Here is a 12,667-nt window from a genome sequence, read left to right on the forward strand (position 1 = left end):
ACTGGACTCAAATTACAAACATCGGATTAAATGGTTGAAAAAAGCATATATCGAATGTTAGTTTGTGTGTGTTACAAGCTCTTCATCTAATCTGCATAGGTGTGTATTTCACTGATACTGCAAGAGTAAGTTGACCATTTTCTATATTGGCCTAATTCCAGGCTATCCCTAGAAACAGAGTAAGAAAACCAAGAATTTTTTCATGCTAAGAAGCCACTTGATGTTCAAAGACCGCCACACAGAGACCATAATATAGAAATAGAAACAGTAAGTGCTTTATTGTATTGAACATTATTGCGGTAGATCAACCCTAAAATTTATGAACAGGGGTAAAGCCGCCCCTATTAATAATAAATAAAAGCATCACTGAACAAACCTGGCAGATTACCCTCATTTAAATTCTTCCAAGGGTACGAGAATATGAGTCTGTCAAGCCTCCCACGAGGGAAATACCATTTCCCTATTTTTGGCTTTTTGGAATCCCTCTGTGTTGCAGGATTTAGACAGGGCATGAATAACACAGTAAATGTATAAAGCATGACATAGAAGTAGTCTTCAGAATAACTTCCAAAGAAAAACCACAAAACTTACTGCTTCAACCTCGTCTTCTGTTAGTATTCTGTATGAACTGCGAAGACCATCATGTGCTTCATTACCAGGATAAATGCTTCCAGCATGTTTAAAAAACTTCCTGGTGTTTTTAGCCTCCCTAAGAAGATCATCTGGCGGTTGCCCACTGTACATGTTGAATATTGGTAAATAAAGTATTCTACCATTATTGAACACCTACTAACTGAAGTGAAACAGCTCAACCAGCTAACACGTAAACACCTAATATCGTATAAAGAATTTATTTGCAAACAGCTGGTACGAAAATAAGAAAACAGGAGATTAAGATTTTCAATAAAAAAGAACTTACCCGACCATCTCAATCATACGGCTAAGGACATCGTATTCTGATGCTCCGGGAAATAAAGGTAGACCTATATAAAGTTCAGCAACTATGCAGCCAAATGACCACATATCAATGGCGGTAGTGTATCTAGCACTTGTTAAGTGTACAAGCCCACAAGCTAAAATCACAAACTATGCATTGTAAGATGTTTGTGTAGCTACTGTTAAATGTATTTGCTATTAGAGATGTTCAATAGGATACGGATAGCCAAGAAGCACTTCAGGTGACCTGTAATAACGGCTCTGGAAAAGGAAAAAAATACAAGCTTGACTTCACAATTCATATTAGTAAAATGAACTTTAGACTGATGAGTGAGTTCAAATAAAACCTGGATATATGAGTAAATCGTTTTACCCTCCATGCACGCTGATCCAAAATCAATTACTTTAACTCCAGCTGCTGAGTTTACTCTGCAAAGGTCACCTCAGTCATCAAACTTAGCATTGTTGAAAGTGGTAGTACACAGAAGGCGTATAAACGAAGTGCCTATTTTGATGGGAAGCAACTCACTTTGGTGTTATGAGGATATTTTCCGGTTTTAGATCACAATGAATAATTCCAGCACCTTTCATGACAATCAATGCATCCAATATCTAAAAGTAATACATATAATAGGTAATATGGCAACAATGGCAACGAACAAATATGAAAAACATGCAGGATAAGAAAAGGACACCTACCTGTCTTGAGAAAGTACGGACAAATTGCAGTTGCAAACCTCTTAAGTTGTTCTTTTTCAACAGCTCGTACCTGCAAAGTTGGAGTTTACGTTACCACATGAATCGAAACTAACACGGGGCATATTTATAAAACATAATAGTAAAGGCAGGTTTAATGGAAGTTACTTACAGGTTATGACCAAGCATTTCAAATGTGATGCACAAATGATTTTTCCATGGAAAAAAATCCAGCATCCTGACAATGTGGTGCTGATCATCAGGATCAAATTTGTCATTTAGCTGCAAATACATGAAACCAGTGTTGTGATGCCAATATTTTCAACAAAATAAGTAAATCCTAAGTAGATTACCATACCATGCTCAACAATGAGACTTCCATGATAGCCTGCTGATAAAAGGCAGGCTGGTTTTTTATAACCTTCACTGCAACATAACTGTTGGTTTCTGCATCCCAGCATTTAGCAACCTGCCCAAAGGTACCTTGGCCAAGCATTTCTTCGACAATGTACCTTATTACCAAAAAAATTGCCTAATGAAATGATGAAGCATAACTTAAACAATCTGAACCCTGAGATGAGCAGTTGTGGAAAAAAAGTTGAACCGGCTAGATCTACCACACAAGTTCTACAAATTGAAAGAAGAAACCAAATATTGCGACAGACCTTCGGACATATTTCTTCTTTCACATACCTTGACTTCTTAATTCTCATAAATAATGGGGCCCTCCAAGTATTCATAGATATTTCTAACTTATAAAAATCAACTTCTTGCAAAAGTGAATTTGTGTGCTAAAAGTGTCTGAAGTAACCAACAAGAAACTAAAATGTTAAAGCTGGTACACTGGAAAATAACTAAACTAACCTCCGGTCTGACTTCTTATTAACCAATTCCAAGTTGACATACAAGATTAGGTCAGAATTTGCATTATCAAGGCCATCATTATGAACAGGAACTGCAGGAGTGGTGAGGAAGTGCTTGGGATTTAGTGAATCTACGTAATTAAACTCAGGATTGCATTTTTCAAAAGTTTGGACGATGTCTCTGGTCAATCTTGCAACAATCTGCAGGAATAAACAGTTAATTCAGAGTTGGTATATCAGATATATATGGGCATGTGGTGCATATGAACAATGGTAACAAACTGAATTATAAATGCACTCCATCTTTCTCTCCCATATAACACACTAATTGAGACCAGCAACAGTGTTAAAGGATGTTCTTGTAGCATTGCACTATTCATTGGATGGTATATGCAGGTTTGCATTGTCCAATGATCCATATTTTCTAAAAGAGATATCAACTACAACTAGGATCCTGACACACTTTTAGTTGTGCACTTGCGTAATATTTCCCAATCACTTATACTTGGAATCTCTTTACACTCGTGATGGATTGGAATAGCAAGTCAAGCAAACAAAACATGTATATTATATATAATTCAACACTGAATGATTGTTGCAGAAAAAATAGGCGTGGTTAATTTATGGGAATGCTAATTGTAGTCAGAAATGAGGTTTGCCTCTGATTAATCAAAAGACAATTTGAGCAGACCACACTGCTCCAGTTGGTCAAACTTTTAGTTCCCTGAACCGTGCGTCCGGAAAAGGCAGCAGCAGCAGCAGCAGGAACGGTGCTGATTCGAGTAGTTCAAGTCACCGAAGTTTAAGATGTATTGGGTTCTTAAGCTGTAACGGTTTCTTAAGGGCATTTCATTCTAATCAATTTCCAGCTAGGACGACCTCTGAGAATCGCTCAATCCAATTGACAGTTCAAATTCAGCACGGTGAGCCCGAGAATAGCTCCAAAAGGGAAAGCAAGCAAGCATCTTTTGTTAGCCCCGTGAGAGGGGAAGGTGTAGGAAACGTACAGGCCTCTTCCTGACGGCGCGTAGATTGCTTGAACGGGCGGCAACCCCATTGCCCCGGGCGGACGGCGCCTCCGCCCGGTCGCCCACCACCGCAGCAGCGTAGGACCGGAACACCGTGGACTTGGTCGGCGCCCACGGCGGCGGCCCCGCCGCCTTCCTCTCCCTCCCAGTCTCCTCCATTCGCCTCACGCGACCACCTCCCAACAGGCAGGCGCAAAGCGCCCGCAGAGATCAAGTGCCCAACAACAGCAGCAACAACAACACGTCAGCCCAACCCGCACCAGCCCAGGCTCCTGTTGGGATCACGGCAGCGCACTCCGAAGCAGAAGCGGCAACAGCAGCAGCAGCAGACTAAGCGGCCGCCGGCGGAGTAAAGCTGCATCCTATGAAGCGGCCATCGCCCAATGCTACTCCGGCCCGCGCCCCCGCCGATCCGATCTCCCCGGCCCTCCGCCGCCTCCTCTTGGCGCTCGGGACTTCCCCGGGCGGGGCCAACGGCTCGGAGCCGGACCGAATTGGGCGGGTAGGGTTTTGGGCCGAGGGCGACGGGCTGCTCGTACCCGCCGTACTCGCGGCGGCGGCGGCGGCGAAGTGGAGGCGGAGGTGGTGGAGCAGTGGGGAATTTGGAGCGGGGCGGCGAGTCCCAATCCCCTCCTCCTCCTCCCTCTTTCGTCTCTTTTCTTCCTTTCCTTCCTCGTCTCCGTCACCTCCCCTCGACTCTGTGGTTTTTTTTCCGCTCGCCTTCTTTCCAGCTAATATATATACACGTCTGGATTTTAATTACTGCGGTTAAGCAGTGGAGTTGTAACACGGCCCCCAGTGGCAACGGCCCGCAATTATCAACGTCGCCACGCTAAGCACCGCTGTCATCGCGTGCTAGGCCGCGCAACGTCACTGTGCTAGTGCGAGCGTGGCCGTCCGATCTGTCCATCGTGCGGCTCTAAATGGTCGAGAAATAATATATGTTTCATTTATTTCTGCCAAAAGGATTACGCTGAAAGATATTCATATATATCTGGTATGACTCGGCGTCGGTGGGCTGGGGCTGGCGGTCACGTAAACAAGTAACTGGCGAGCAATGAATGACGAAAGATCGGAAAACACATATGTTGGGCCGGCGCATTTTCTAAAGATGTGCAATGATCGAGCCATCAAGATAGATGGATAGACATGGAGCAATTTCCGGGTGCGTTACGAGATGTGTAATGGTCGATTCTTCAAGATAGATGGATCGAAAAGGGGATTTCCGGATGCTTACAAGATCGTGTAATGGTTGAATCTTCAAGATAGATGGATAGATGAGAAGTAATTCCTGGATTTTAATTACTACAGTTAAGCAATGGAATAATAAACAGAGTCCAGTGAAAACGACCCACAATCATCAACATCGCCATGCTAAGCACCACTGTCATCGTGTGTTAGGCAGTGAAATGTCACTGTGGTCGTCCGATCTGTCTATCGTGCGGCTCTAAATGATCAAGAAATAATATATGTTTCATTTATTTCCGACGAAAGGGCTGCGCTGAAAGATATTCATATATATATATCTGGTATGACTCGGCGTCGGTGGGCTGGCGGTCACGTAAACAAGTAACTGGCGAGCAATGAATGACGAAAGATCAGGAAACGCCTATGTTGGGCCGGCGCATTTTCTGAAGATGTGCAATGATCGAGCCATCAAGATAGATGGATAGACCTAACGCAATTTCCGGGTGCGTTACGAGATGTGTAATGGTTGATTCTTCAAGATAGATGGATCGAAAAGGGGGTCCGGATGCTTACAAGATCGTGTAATTGTTGAATCTTCAAGATAGATGGATAGATGAGAAGTAATTCTTAGATTTTAATTACTACAGTTAAGCAATGGAATAATAAATAGAGTCCAGTGAAAACGACCCACAATCATCAGCGTCGCCATGCTAAGCACCACTGTCATCGTGTGTTAGGCAGTGGAACATTACTATGGCCGTCCGATTTGTCTATCGTGCGGCTCTAAATGATCGAGAAATAATATATGTTCCATTTATTTCCGCCGAAAGAGCAGCACTAAAAGATATTCATATGTATCTGGTATGACTCGTCGTCGGTGGGCCGGCGGTCACCTAAACAAGTAGCTGGCGATCAATGAACGGCGAAAGATCGGAAACGCATATGTTGGGCCGATGCATTTTCTGAAGGTTGCAATGATCGAGCCATCAAGATAGATGGATAGACGTGAAGCAATTTCCGGGTGCGTTATGAGATGTCTAATGGTCGATTCTTCAAGATAAATGGGTCGAAAAGGAATTTCCGGATGCTTACAAGATCGTGTAATGGCTGAATCTTCAAAATAGATGGATAGACGAGAAGTAATTCCTGGATTTTAATTGCTCAGTTAAGCAATGGAATTATAAACACAGTCCAGTGACAACGACCCACAATCATCAACGTCGCCATGCTAAGCACCGCTATCATCGTGTGTTAGGCAGTGGAACATCACTATACTAATGTGAGTGTGCCCGTCCGATCTGTCCATCGTGCGGCTCTAGCTGGTCGAGAAATAATATATGTTCCATTTTTTCTGCCAAAAGTGCTACGCTAAAAGATATTATATATATCTAGTATGACTCGGTGTTGGTGGGCTGCCGGTCACGTAAATAAGTAACAGACGAACAATAAATGGCGAAGTATCGGGAAATGTGTATGTTAGGCCGACACCTTTTCTGGAGATGTGCAATGATAAAGTCATCAAGATGGATGGATAGACCAGAAGCAATTTTCTGGTGCGTTACAAGATGTGTAATGGTCGGTTCTTCAAGATAGATGGATAGATGAAAAGGGATTTCGAGATGGCTAAATGTTCATGATAGATGGATAGACAAGAAGCAATTCCCACATGCGTTATAAGATGTGTAATGACCGGTGAAGGAAATATGTCCTAGAGGCAATAATAAAATTGTTATTCATATTTCCTTATATCATGATAGATGTTTATTATTCATGCTAGAATTGTATTAACCTTAGTACATGTATGAATACATAGACAAACAGAGTGTCACTAGTTTGCCTCGACTAGCTCGTTGAATCAATGATGGTTATGTTTCCTAACCATAGACATGAGTTGTCATTTGATTAACGGGATCACATCATTAGAGAATGATGTGATTGACTTGACCCATCTGTTAGCTTAGCACGATGATCGTTTAGTTTGTTGCTATTGCTTTCTCCATAACTATACATGTTCCTATGACTATGAGATCATGCAACTCCCGAATACCGGAGGAACACTTTGTGTGCTACCAAACGTCACAATGTAACTGTATGATTATAAAGGTGCTCTATAGGTGCCCCCGATGGTGTTTGTTGAGTTGGCATGGATCAAGATTAGGATTTGTCACTCCGATTGTCGGAGAGGTATCTCTAGGCCCTCTCGGTAATGTACATCACTATAAGCCTTGCAAGCAATGTAGCTAATGAGTTAGTTACGGGATGTAGCATTACGAAATGAGTAAAGAGACTTGCCGGTAACGAGATTGAACTAGGTATTGAGATACCCACGATCGAATCTCGGGCAAGTAACATACCGACGTCAAAGGGAACAACGTATACCGTTATGCGGTTTGACCGATAAAGATCTTCGTAGAATATGTAGGAACCAATATGAGCATCCAGGTTCCGCTATTGGTTATTGACCGGGGACATGTCTCGGACATGTCTACATAGTTCTCGAACACGTAGGGTCCGCATGCTTAAAGTTTGGTGACGATCAGTATTATGAGTTTATGTGTTTTGATGTACCGAAGGTAGTTCGGAGTCCCGGATTTGATCACGGACATAACGAGGAGTCTCAAAATGGTCAAGACATAAAGATCGATATATTGGACGACTATGTTTGGACATCGGAAGGGTTCCGAGTGAAGTTCGGGCATATACCGGAGTACCGGGGGGTTACCGGAACCCTCCCCCCTCCCCCCCCCGGGAGTTTAATGGGCCTTATGGGACTTAGTGGAAAGAGAGGAGGGGCTGCCAGGGTAGGCCGCGCGCCCCCTCCCCCTCTGGTCCGAATTGGACTAGGAAGGGGGGGCGGCACCCCCCCTTTCCTTCTCCCTCTTTCCTCCTTCCTTCTCCTACTCCTACTACATGGAAAGGGGGGAATCCTACTCCCGGTGGGAGTAGGACTCCCCATGGGGCGCGCCATAGGAGGGCCGGCCCCCCTCCTCCACTCCTTTAATATGGGGAGGGGCACCCCATAGACATAAAAGTTGATCATTGATCTTTTAGCCGTGTGCGGTGCCCCCCTCCATCATAATCCACCTCGGTAATATCATAGTGGTGCTTAGGCGAAGCCCTGTTCCAGTAGCAACATCATCACCGTCATCACGCCGTCGTGCTGACGAAGCTCTCCCTCGAAGCTCTACTGGATCGTGAGTTTGCGGACGTCACCAAGCCGAACGTGTGCAAATCGCGGAGGTGCCGTATCTTAGGTACTAGATCGGTCGATCGTGAAGACGTACGACTACATCAACCGCGTTGTCATAACGCTTCCAGTTACGGTCTACAAGGGTACGTAGACGACACTCTCCCCTCTCATTGCTATGCATCACCATGATCTTGCGTGTGCGTAGGATTTTTTTTGAAATTACTATGTTACCCAACAATCGGGCCATTAGGATAGATGGATAGACGGGAAGTAATTCCCGGGTGCGTTAGAAGATGTGGTGTTGTCGATCCTTCAAGATACATGGATAGATGAGAAGGTATTTACGGGTGCGTTACAAGATGTGTAATGGCTGAATCTTCAAGATAGATGGATAGACTCCAAGTAATTCTCGGGAGCGTTACTAGAAGTTTAATGATCAAGTCTTTAGGATAGATGGATAGACAAACAGGGATGCATTACAATATGTGTAATGGCCGAGTCTTCGTGATAGATGTGTAGATGGAAAGTGACTAGTGTCCATCCGTTACTAATCTTTGAGTCACATTTACGTCCGATACGTCTCCGTCGTATCTACTTTTCCAAACACTTTTGCCCTTGTTTTGGACTCTAACTTGCATGATTTGAATGGAACTAACCCGGACTGACGTTGTTTTCAGCAGAATTGCCATGGTGTTATTTATGTGCAGAAACAAAAGTTCTCGGAATGACCTGAAACTTCACGGAACGTCTTTTTGGAAATAATAAAAAATCCTTGCAAAAGATGAAGACCAGCGGGCCCACACCCTAGCCACGAGGGTGGGGGCGCGCCTGCCCCCTGGGCGCGCTCCCCTACCTCGTGGCCCCCCTGGAGCTCCTCCGACCTCAACTCCAACTCTATATATTTGCTTTCGGGGAGAAAAAAATAGAAGAGAAGGATTCATCACGTTTTACGATATGGAGCCGCCGCCAAGCCCTAAAACCTCTCGGGAGGGCTGATCTGGAGTCTGTTCGGGGCTCCGGAGAGGGGAATCCGTCGCCATCGTCATCATCAACCATCCTCCATCACCAATTTCATGATGCTCACCGCCGTGCGTGAGTAATTCCATCATAGGCTTGTTGGACGGTGATGGGTTGAATGAGATTTATCATGTAATCGAGTTAGTTTTGTTAGGGTTTGATCCCTAGTATCCACTATGTTCTGAGATTGATGTTGCTATGACGTTGCTATGCTTAATGCTTGTCACTAGGGCCCTAGTGCCATGATTTCAGATCTGAACCTATTATGTTTTCATCAATATATGAGAGTTCTTGATCCTATCTTGCAAGTCTATAGTCACCTACTATGTGTTATGATCCGGCAACCCCGAAGTGACAATAATCGGGACCACTCCCGGTGATGACCGTAGTTTGAGGAGTTCATGTATTCACTATGTGTTAATGCTTTGGTCTGGTACTCTATTAAAAGGAGGCCTTAATATCCCTTAGTTTCCGCTAGGACCCCGCTGCCACGGGAGGGTGGGACAAAAGATGCCATGCAAGTTCTTTTCCATAAGCACGTATGACTATATTCGGAATACATGCCTACATTACATTGATCAATTGGAGCTAGTTCTATGTCACCCTAGGTTATGACTGTTACATGATGAACCACATCCGGCATAATTCTTTATCACCGATCCATTGCCTACGAGCTTTCCATATATTGTCCTTCGCTTATTTACATTTCCGTTGCTATTGTTACAATCACTATAAAATACCAAAAACATTACTTTTGTTATCATTACCTTTTGCTACCGTTACCACTACTATCATATTACTTTGCTACTAAATACCTTGCTGTAGATATTAAGTTTCCAGGTGTGGTTGAATTGACAACTCAGCTGCTAATGCTTGAGAATATTCTTTGGCTCCCCTTGTGTCGAATCAATAAATTTGGGTTGAATACTCTACCCTCGAAAATTGTTGCGATCCCCTATACTGGTGGGTTATCAAGACTATTTTCTGGCGCCGTTGCCGGGGAGCATAGCTCTATTCTTTGAGTCACTTGGGATTTATATTTTCTTATCATTATGAAGAACTTGGGAGATCCAAACACCAAGATTTATCCCTCAACTACGAGGGGAGGTAAGGAACTGCCATCTAGCTCTGCACTTGATTCACCTTCTGTTTTGAGTAAGCTTGCGACACCTAAACCTGCTTCTGCTATTGATTCTAATATGTCGCATGCTATTGATGATGCCACTTCTGCTATGCATTATACTTATGATGAAACTGCTTCTATGCTTGATACTACTATGCCACTTGGTGAATTTCTTGATGAACAACTTGCTAGGGTTAGAGAGAATGAAATTATTGAAACTAATAATATTGATGAAAGTGATGATGAAGACTCTCCCCCTAATAAATATGAATTGCCTGTTGTTCCCGAGGGTTATGTTCTGGATGAAGAATCCGCTAGAGCTATTTTAGCTTGCAATGATAGATATGATCTAAAGAGGTTATTAGCTAAATGGAAGAAGCAATCCCTTAATGATAGAATGAAACCTGACCCTGCTTTTGCTACTTCACCTATCTGTATTACTGATAAGGATTATGAATTCTCTGTTGATCCTGATATAATTACTTTGGTTGAATCTGATCCTTTTTATGGCTATGAATATGAAACTGTTGTGGCACATCTTACTAAATTGAATGATATAGCCACCCTGTTCACTAATGATGAGAGAACTCGCTACTTTTATATCCTTAAAATATTTCCGTTCTCATTAAAGGGTGATGCTAAGATATGGTTTAATTCTCTTGATCCGGGTTGTGTGCGTAGTCCACAGGATATGATTTATTACTTCTTTGCTAAATATTTCCCTGCTCATAAGAAACAAGCTGCTTTAAGGGATATATATAATTTTGTGCAAATTGAAGAAGAGAGTCTCGCACAAGCTTGGGGAGGCTTCTACAATTACTTAATGCTTTGCCTGATCATCCTCTTAAGAAAAATGAAATACTTGATATCTTTTATAATGGACTAACCGATGCTTCCAGAGATTACCTGGATAGTTGTGTTGGTTCTGTTTTCAGGGAAAGAACACCGGATGAAGCTGAAATTCTATTAAATAATATGTTGACTAATGAAAATAATTGGACACTTCAGGAGCCTATTCCTAAACCAACTCCGAAGAAGAGAGGTGTTCTATTTCTCAGTCCTGAAGATATGCAAGAGGCAAAGAAATCCATGAAAAAAGGGTATTAAAGCTGAAGATGTTAAGAATTTACCTCCTACTGAAGAAATACATGGTCTTAATTTACCGCCTATCGAAGAAATGCATAATTTTAACCCATCTCCTATTGAAGAAATACATGGTCTTGATAACCCGACACAAGTAGTAAAGGTAAATTCTCTCTATAGATATGATAAAGCTGAAATCCCATTTACTAAGTTTGGTAGCCCATGCTTAGATGAGTTTGATAAGTTTATGGTTAAGTAAGAAGACTTCAATGCTTATTTTGGTAGAGACTTAAAACGCAGTGCTGATATGCTTGAACACTTGGGTGATTATATGGCTAATGTTAAAGGTGAACTTAAACTTATTAGTAAACATGCTTCTATGGTTACCACTCAAGTAGAACAAGTACTTAAAGCTCAAAATGATTTGCTCAATGAATTAAATAGTAAGAATAATGATTATGCTGTTAGAGTGGCTACTAGAACTGGTAGAATGACTCAGGAACCTTTGTATCCTGAAGGCAACCCTAAGAGAATTAAGCAAAATTCTCAGAGTTCTAAAAGGAAGAAAAAGAAAAATGATAGGACTTTGCTGCTTCTAGTGAACCTATTACTGAAACACCTGAGAATCCAAATGATATTTCTATTTCTGATGCTGAAACACAATCTGGTAATGAACCTGAAACTAGTGATAATGTTAATGGTAATGTTCATGTTGATGCTCAACCTAGCAATGATAATGATATAGAAATTGAACCTGCTGTTGATCATGATAACCCACAATCAATGAATCAACATTATGATAAGAAAGACTTTGTTGCTAGGAAACATGGTAAAGAAAGAGAACCATGGGTTCAAAAACCCATGCCTTTCCCTCCCAAACCATCCAAGAAAAAGGATGATGAGGATTTTGAGCGCTTTGCTGAAATGATTAGACCTATCTTTTTGCGTATGCGATTAACTGATATGCTTAAAATGAATCCTTATGCTAAGTACATGAAAGAAATTGTTACAAATAAAAGAAAGATACCGGAAGCTGAAATTTCCACCATGCTTGCTAATTGTACTTTTAAGGGTGGAATACCAAAGAAACTTGGAGATCCAGGAGTACCCACTATACCATGCTCCATCAAAAGAAACTATGTTAAAATTGCGTTATGTGATCTTGGAGCCAGTGTTAGTGTTATGCCTCTCTCTTTATATCGTAGACTTGATTTGAATAAGTTGACACCTACTGAAATATCTTTGCAAATGGCTGATAAATCAACTGCTATACGTGTCGGTATTTGTGAGGATGTGCCTGTTGTGGTTGCAAACGTTTGACTTTGTTATTCTTGATATTCCCGAGGACGATAGTATGTCTATTATTCTTGGAAGACCCTTTTTTTGAATACTGCAGGGGCTATTATTGATTGCAACAAAGGCAATGCCACTTTCATGTTAATGGTAATGAGCATACGGTACACTTCCCGAGGAAACAACCTCAAGTCCACAGTATCAATTCTATTAGAAAAACTCCATCGATTATTTTTGGAGGTTTTGAATT

The 12,667-nt window shown here is 42.2% G+C and overlaps 1 protein-coding gene across 3 annotated transcripts in view; it reads right to left on the reverse strand.

The window, feature by feature from the left end:
- Positions 1–4,228, reverse strand: part of LOC123128111 (dual specificity protein kinase YAK1 homolog) — an 8,998-nt gene extending 4,770 nt beyond the window's left edge. For all 3 annotated transcript variants that reach the window (XM_044548033.1, XM_044548032.1, XM_044548034.1), the window contains exons 1-11: positions 3,503–4,228; positions 2,497–2,696; positions 1,991–2,144; positions 1,805–1,914; positions 1,636–1,705; positions 1,466–1,548; positions 1,284–1,365; positions 1,157–1,197; positions 920–1,042; positions 592–736; positions 377–485 (exon numbers count right to left, since the gene is read on the reverse strand). In XM_044548033.1, coding sequence (XP_044403968.1) covers positions 377–485; positions 592–736; positions 920–1,042; positions 1,157–1,197; positions 1,284–1,365; positions 1,466–1,548; positions 1,636–1,705; positions 1,805–1,914; positions 1,991–2,144; positions 2,497–2,696; positions 3,503–3,682 — 1,297 coding nt within the window. In that variant the 5' untranslated portion in view covers positions 3,683–4,228. The remainder of the gene's footprint in view (positions 1–376; positions 486–591; positions 737–919; positions 1,043–1,156; positions 1,198–1,283; positions 1,366–1,465; positions 1,549–1,635; positions 1,706–1,804; positions 1,915–1,990; positions 2,145–2,496; positions 2,697–3,502) is intronic.
- Between the last annotated feature and the right edge of the window lie 8,439 nt (positions 4,229–12,667).

Source organism: Triticum aestivum, chromosome 6A (genome assembly GCF_018294505.1).
Source record: "Triticum aestivum cultivar Chinese Spring chromosome 6A, IWGSC CS RefSeq v2.1, whole genome shotgun sequence".
Taxonomy (NCBI): domain Eukaryota; kingdom Viridiplantae; phylum Streptophyta; class Magnoliopsida; order Poales; family Poaceae; genus Triticum; species Triticum aestivum.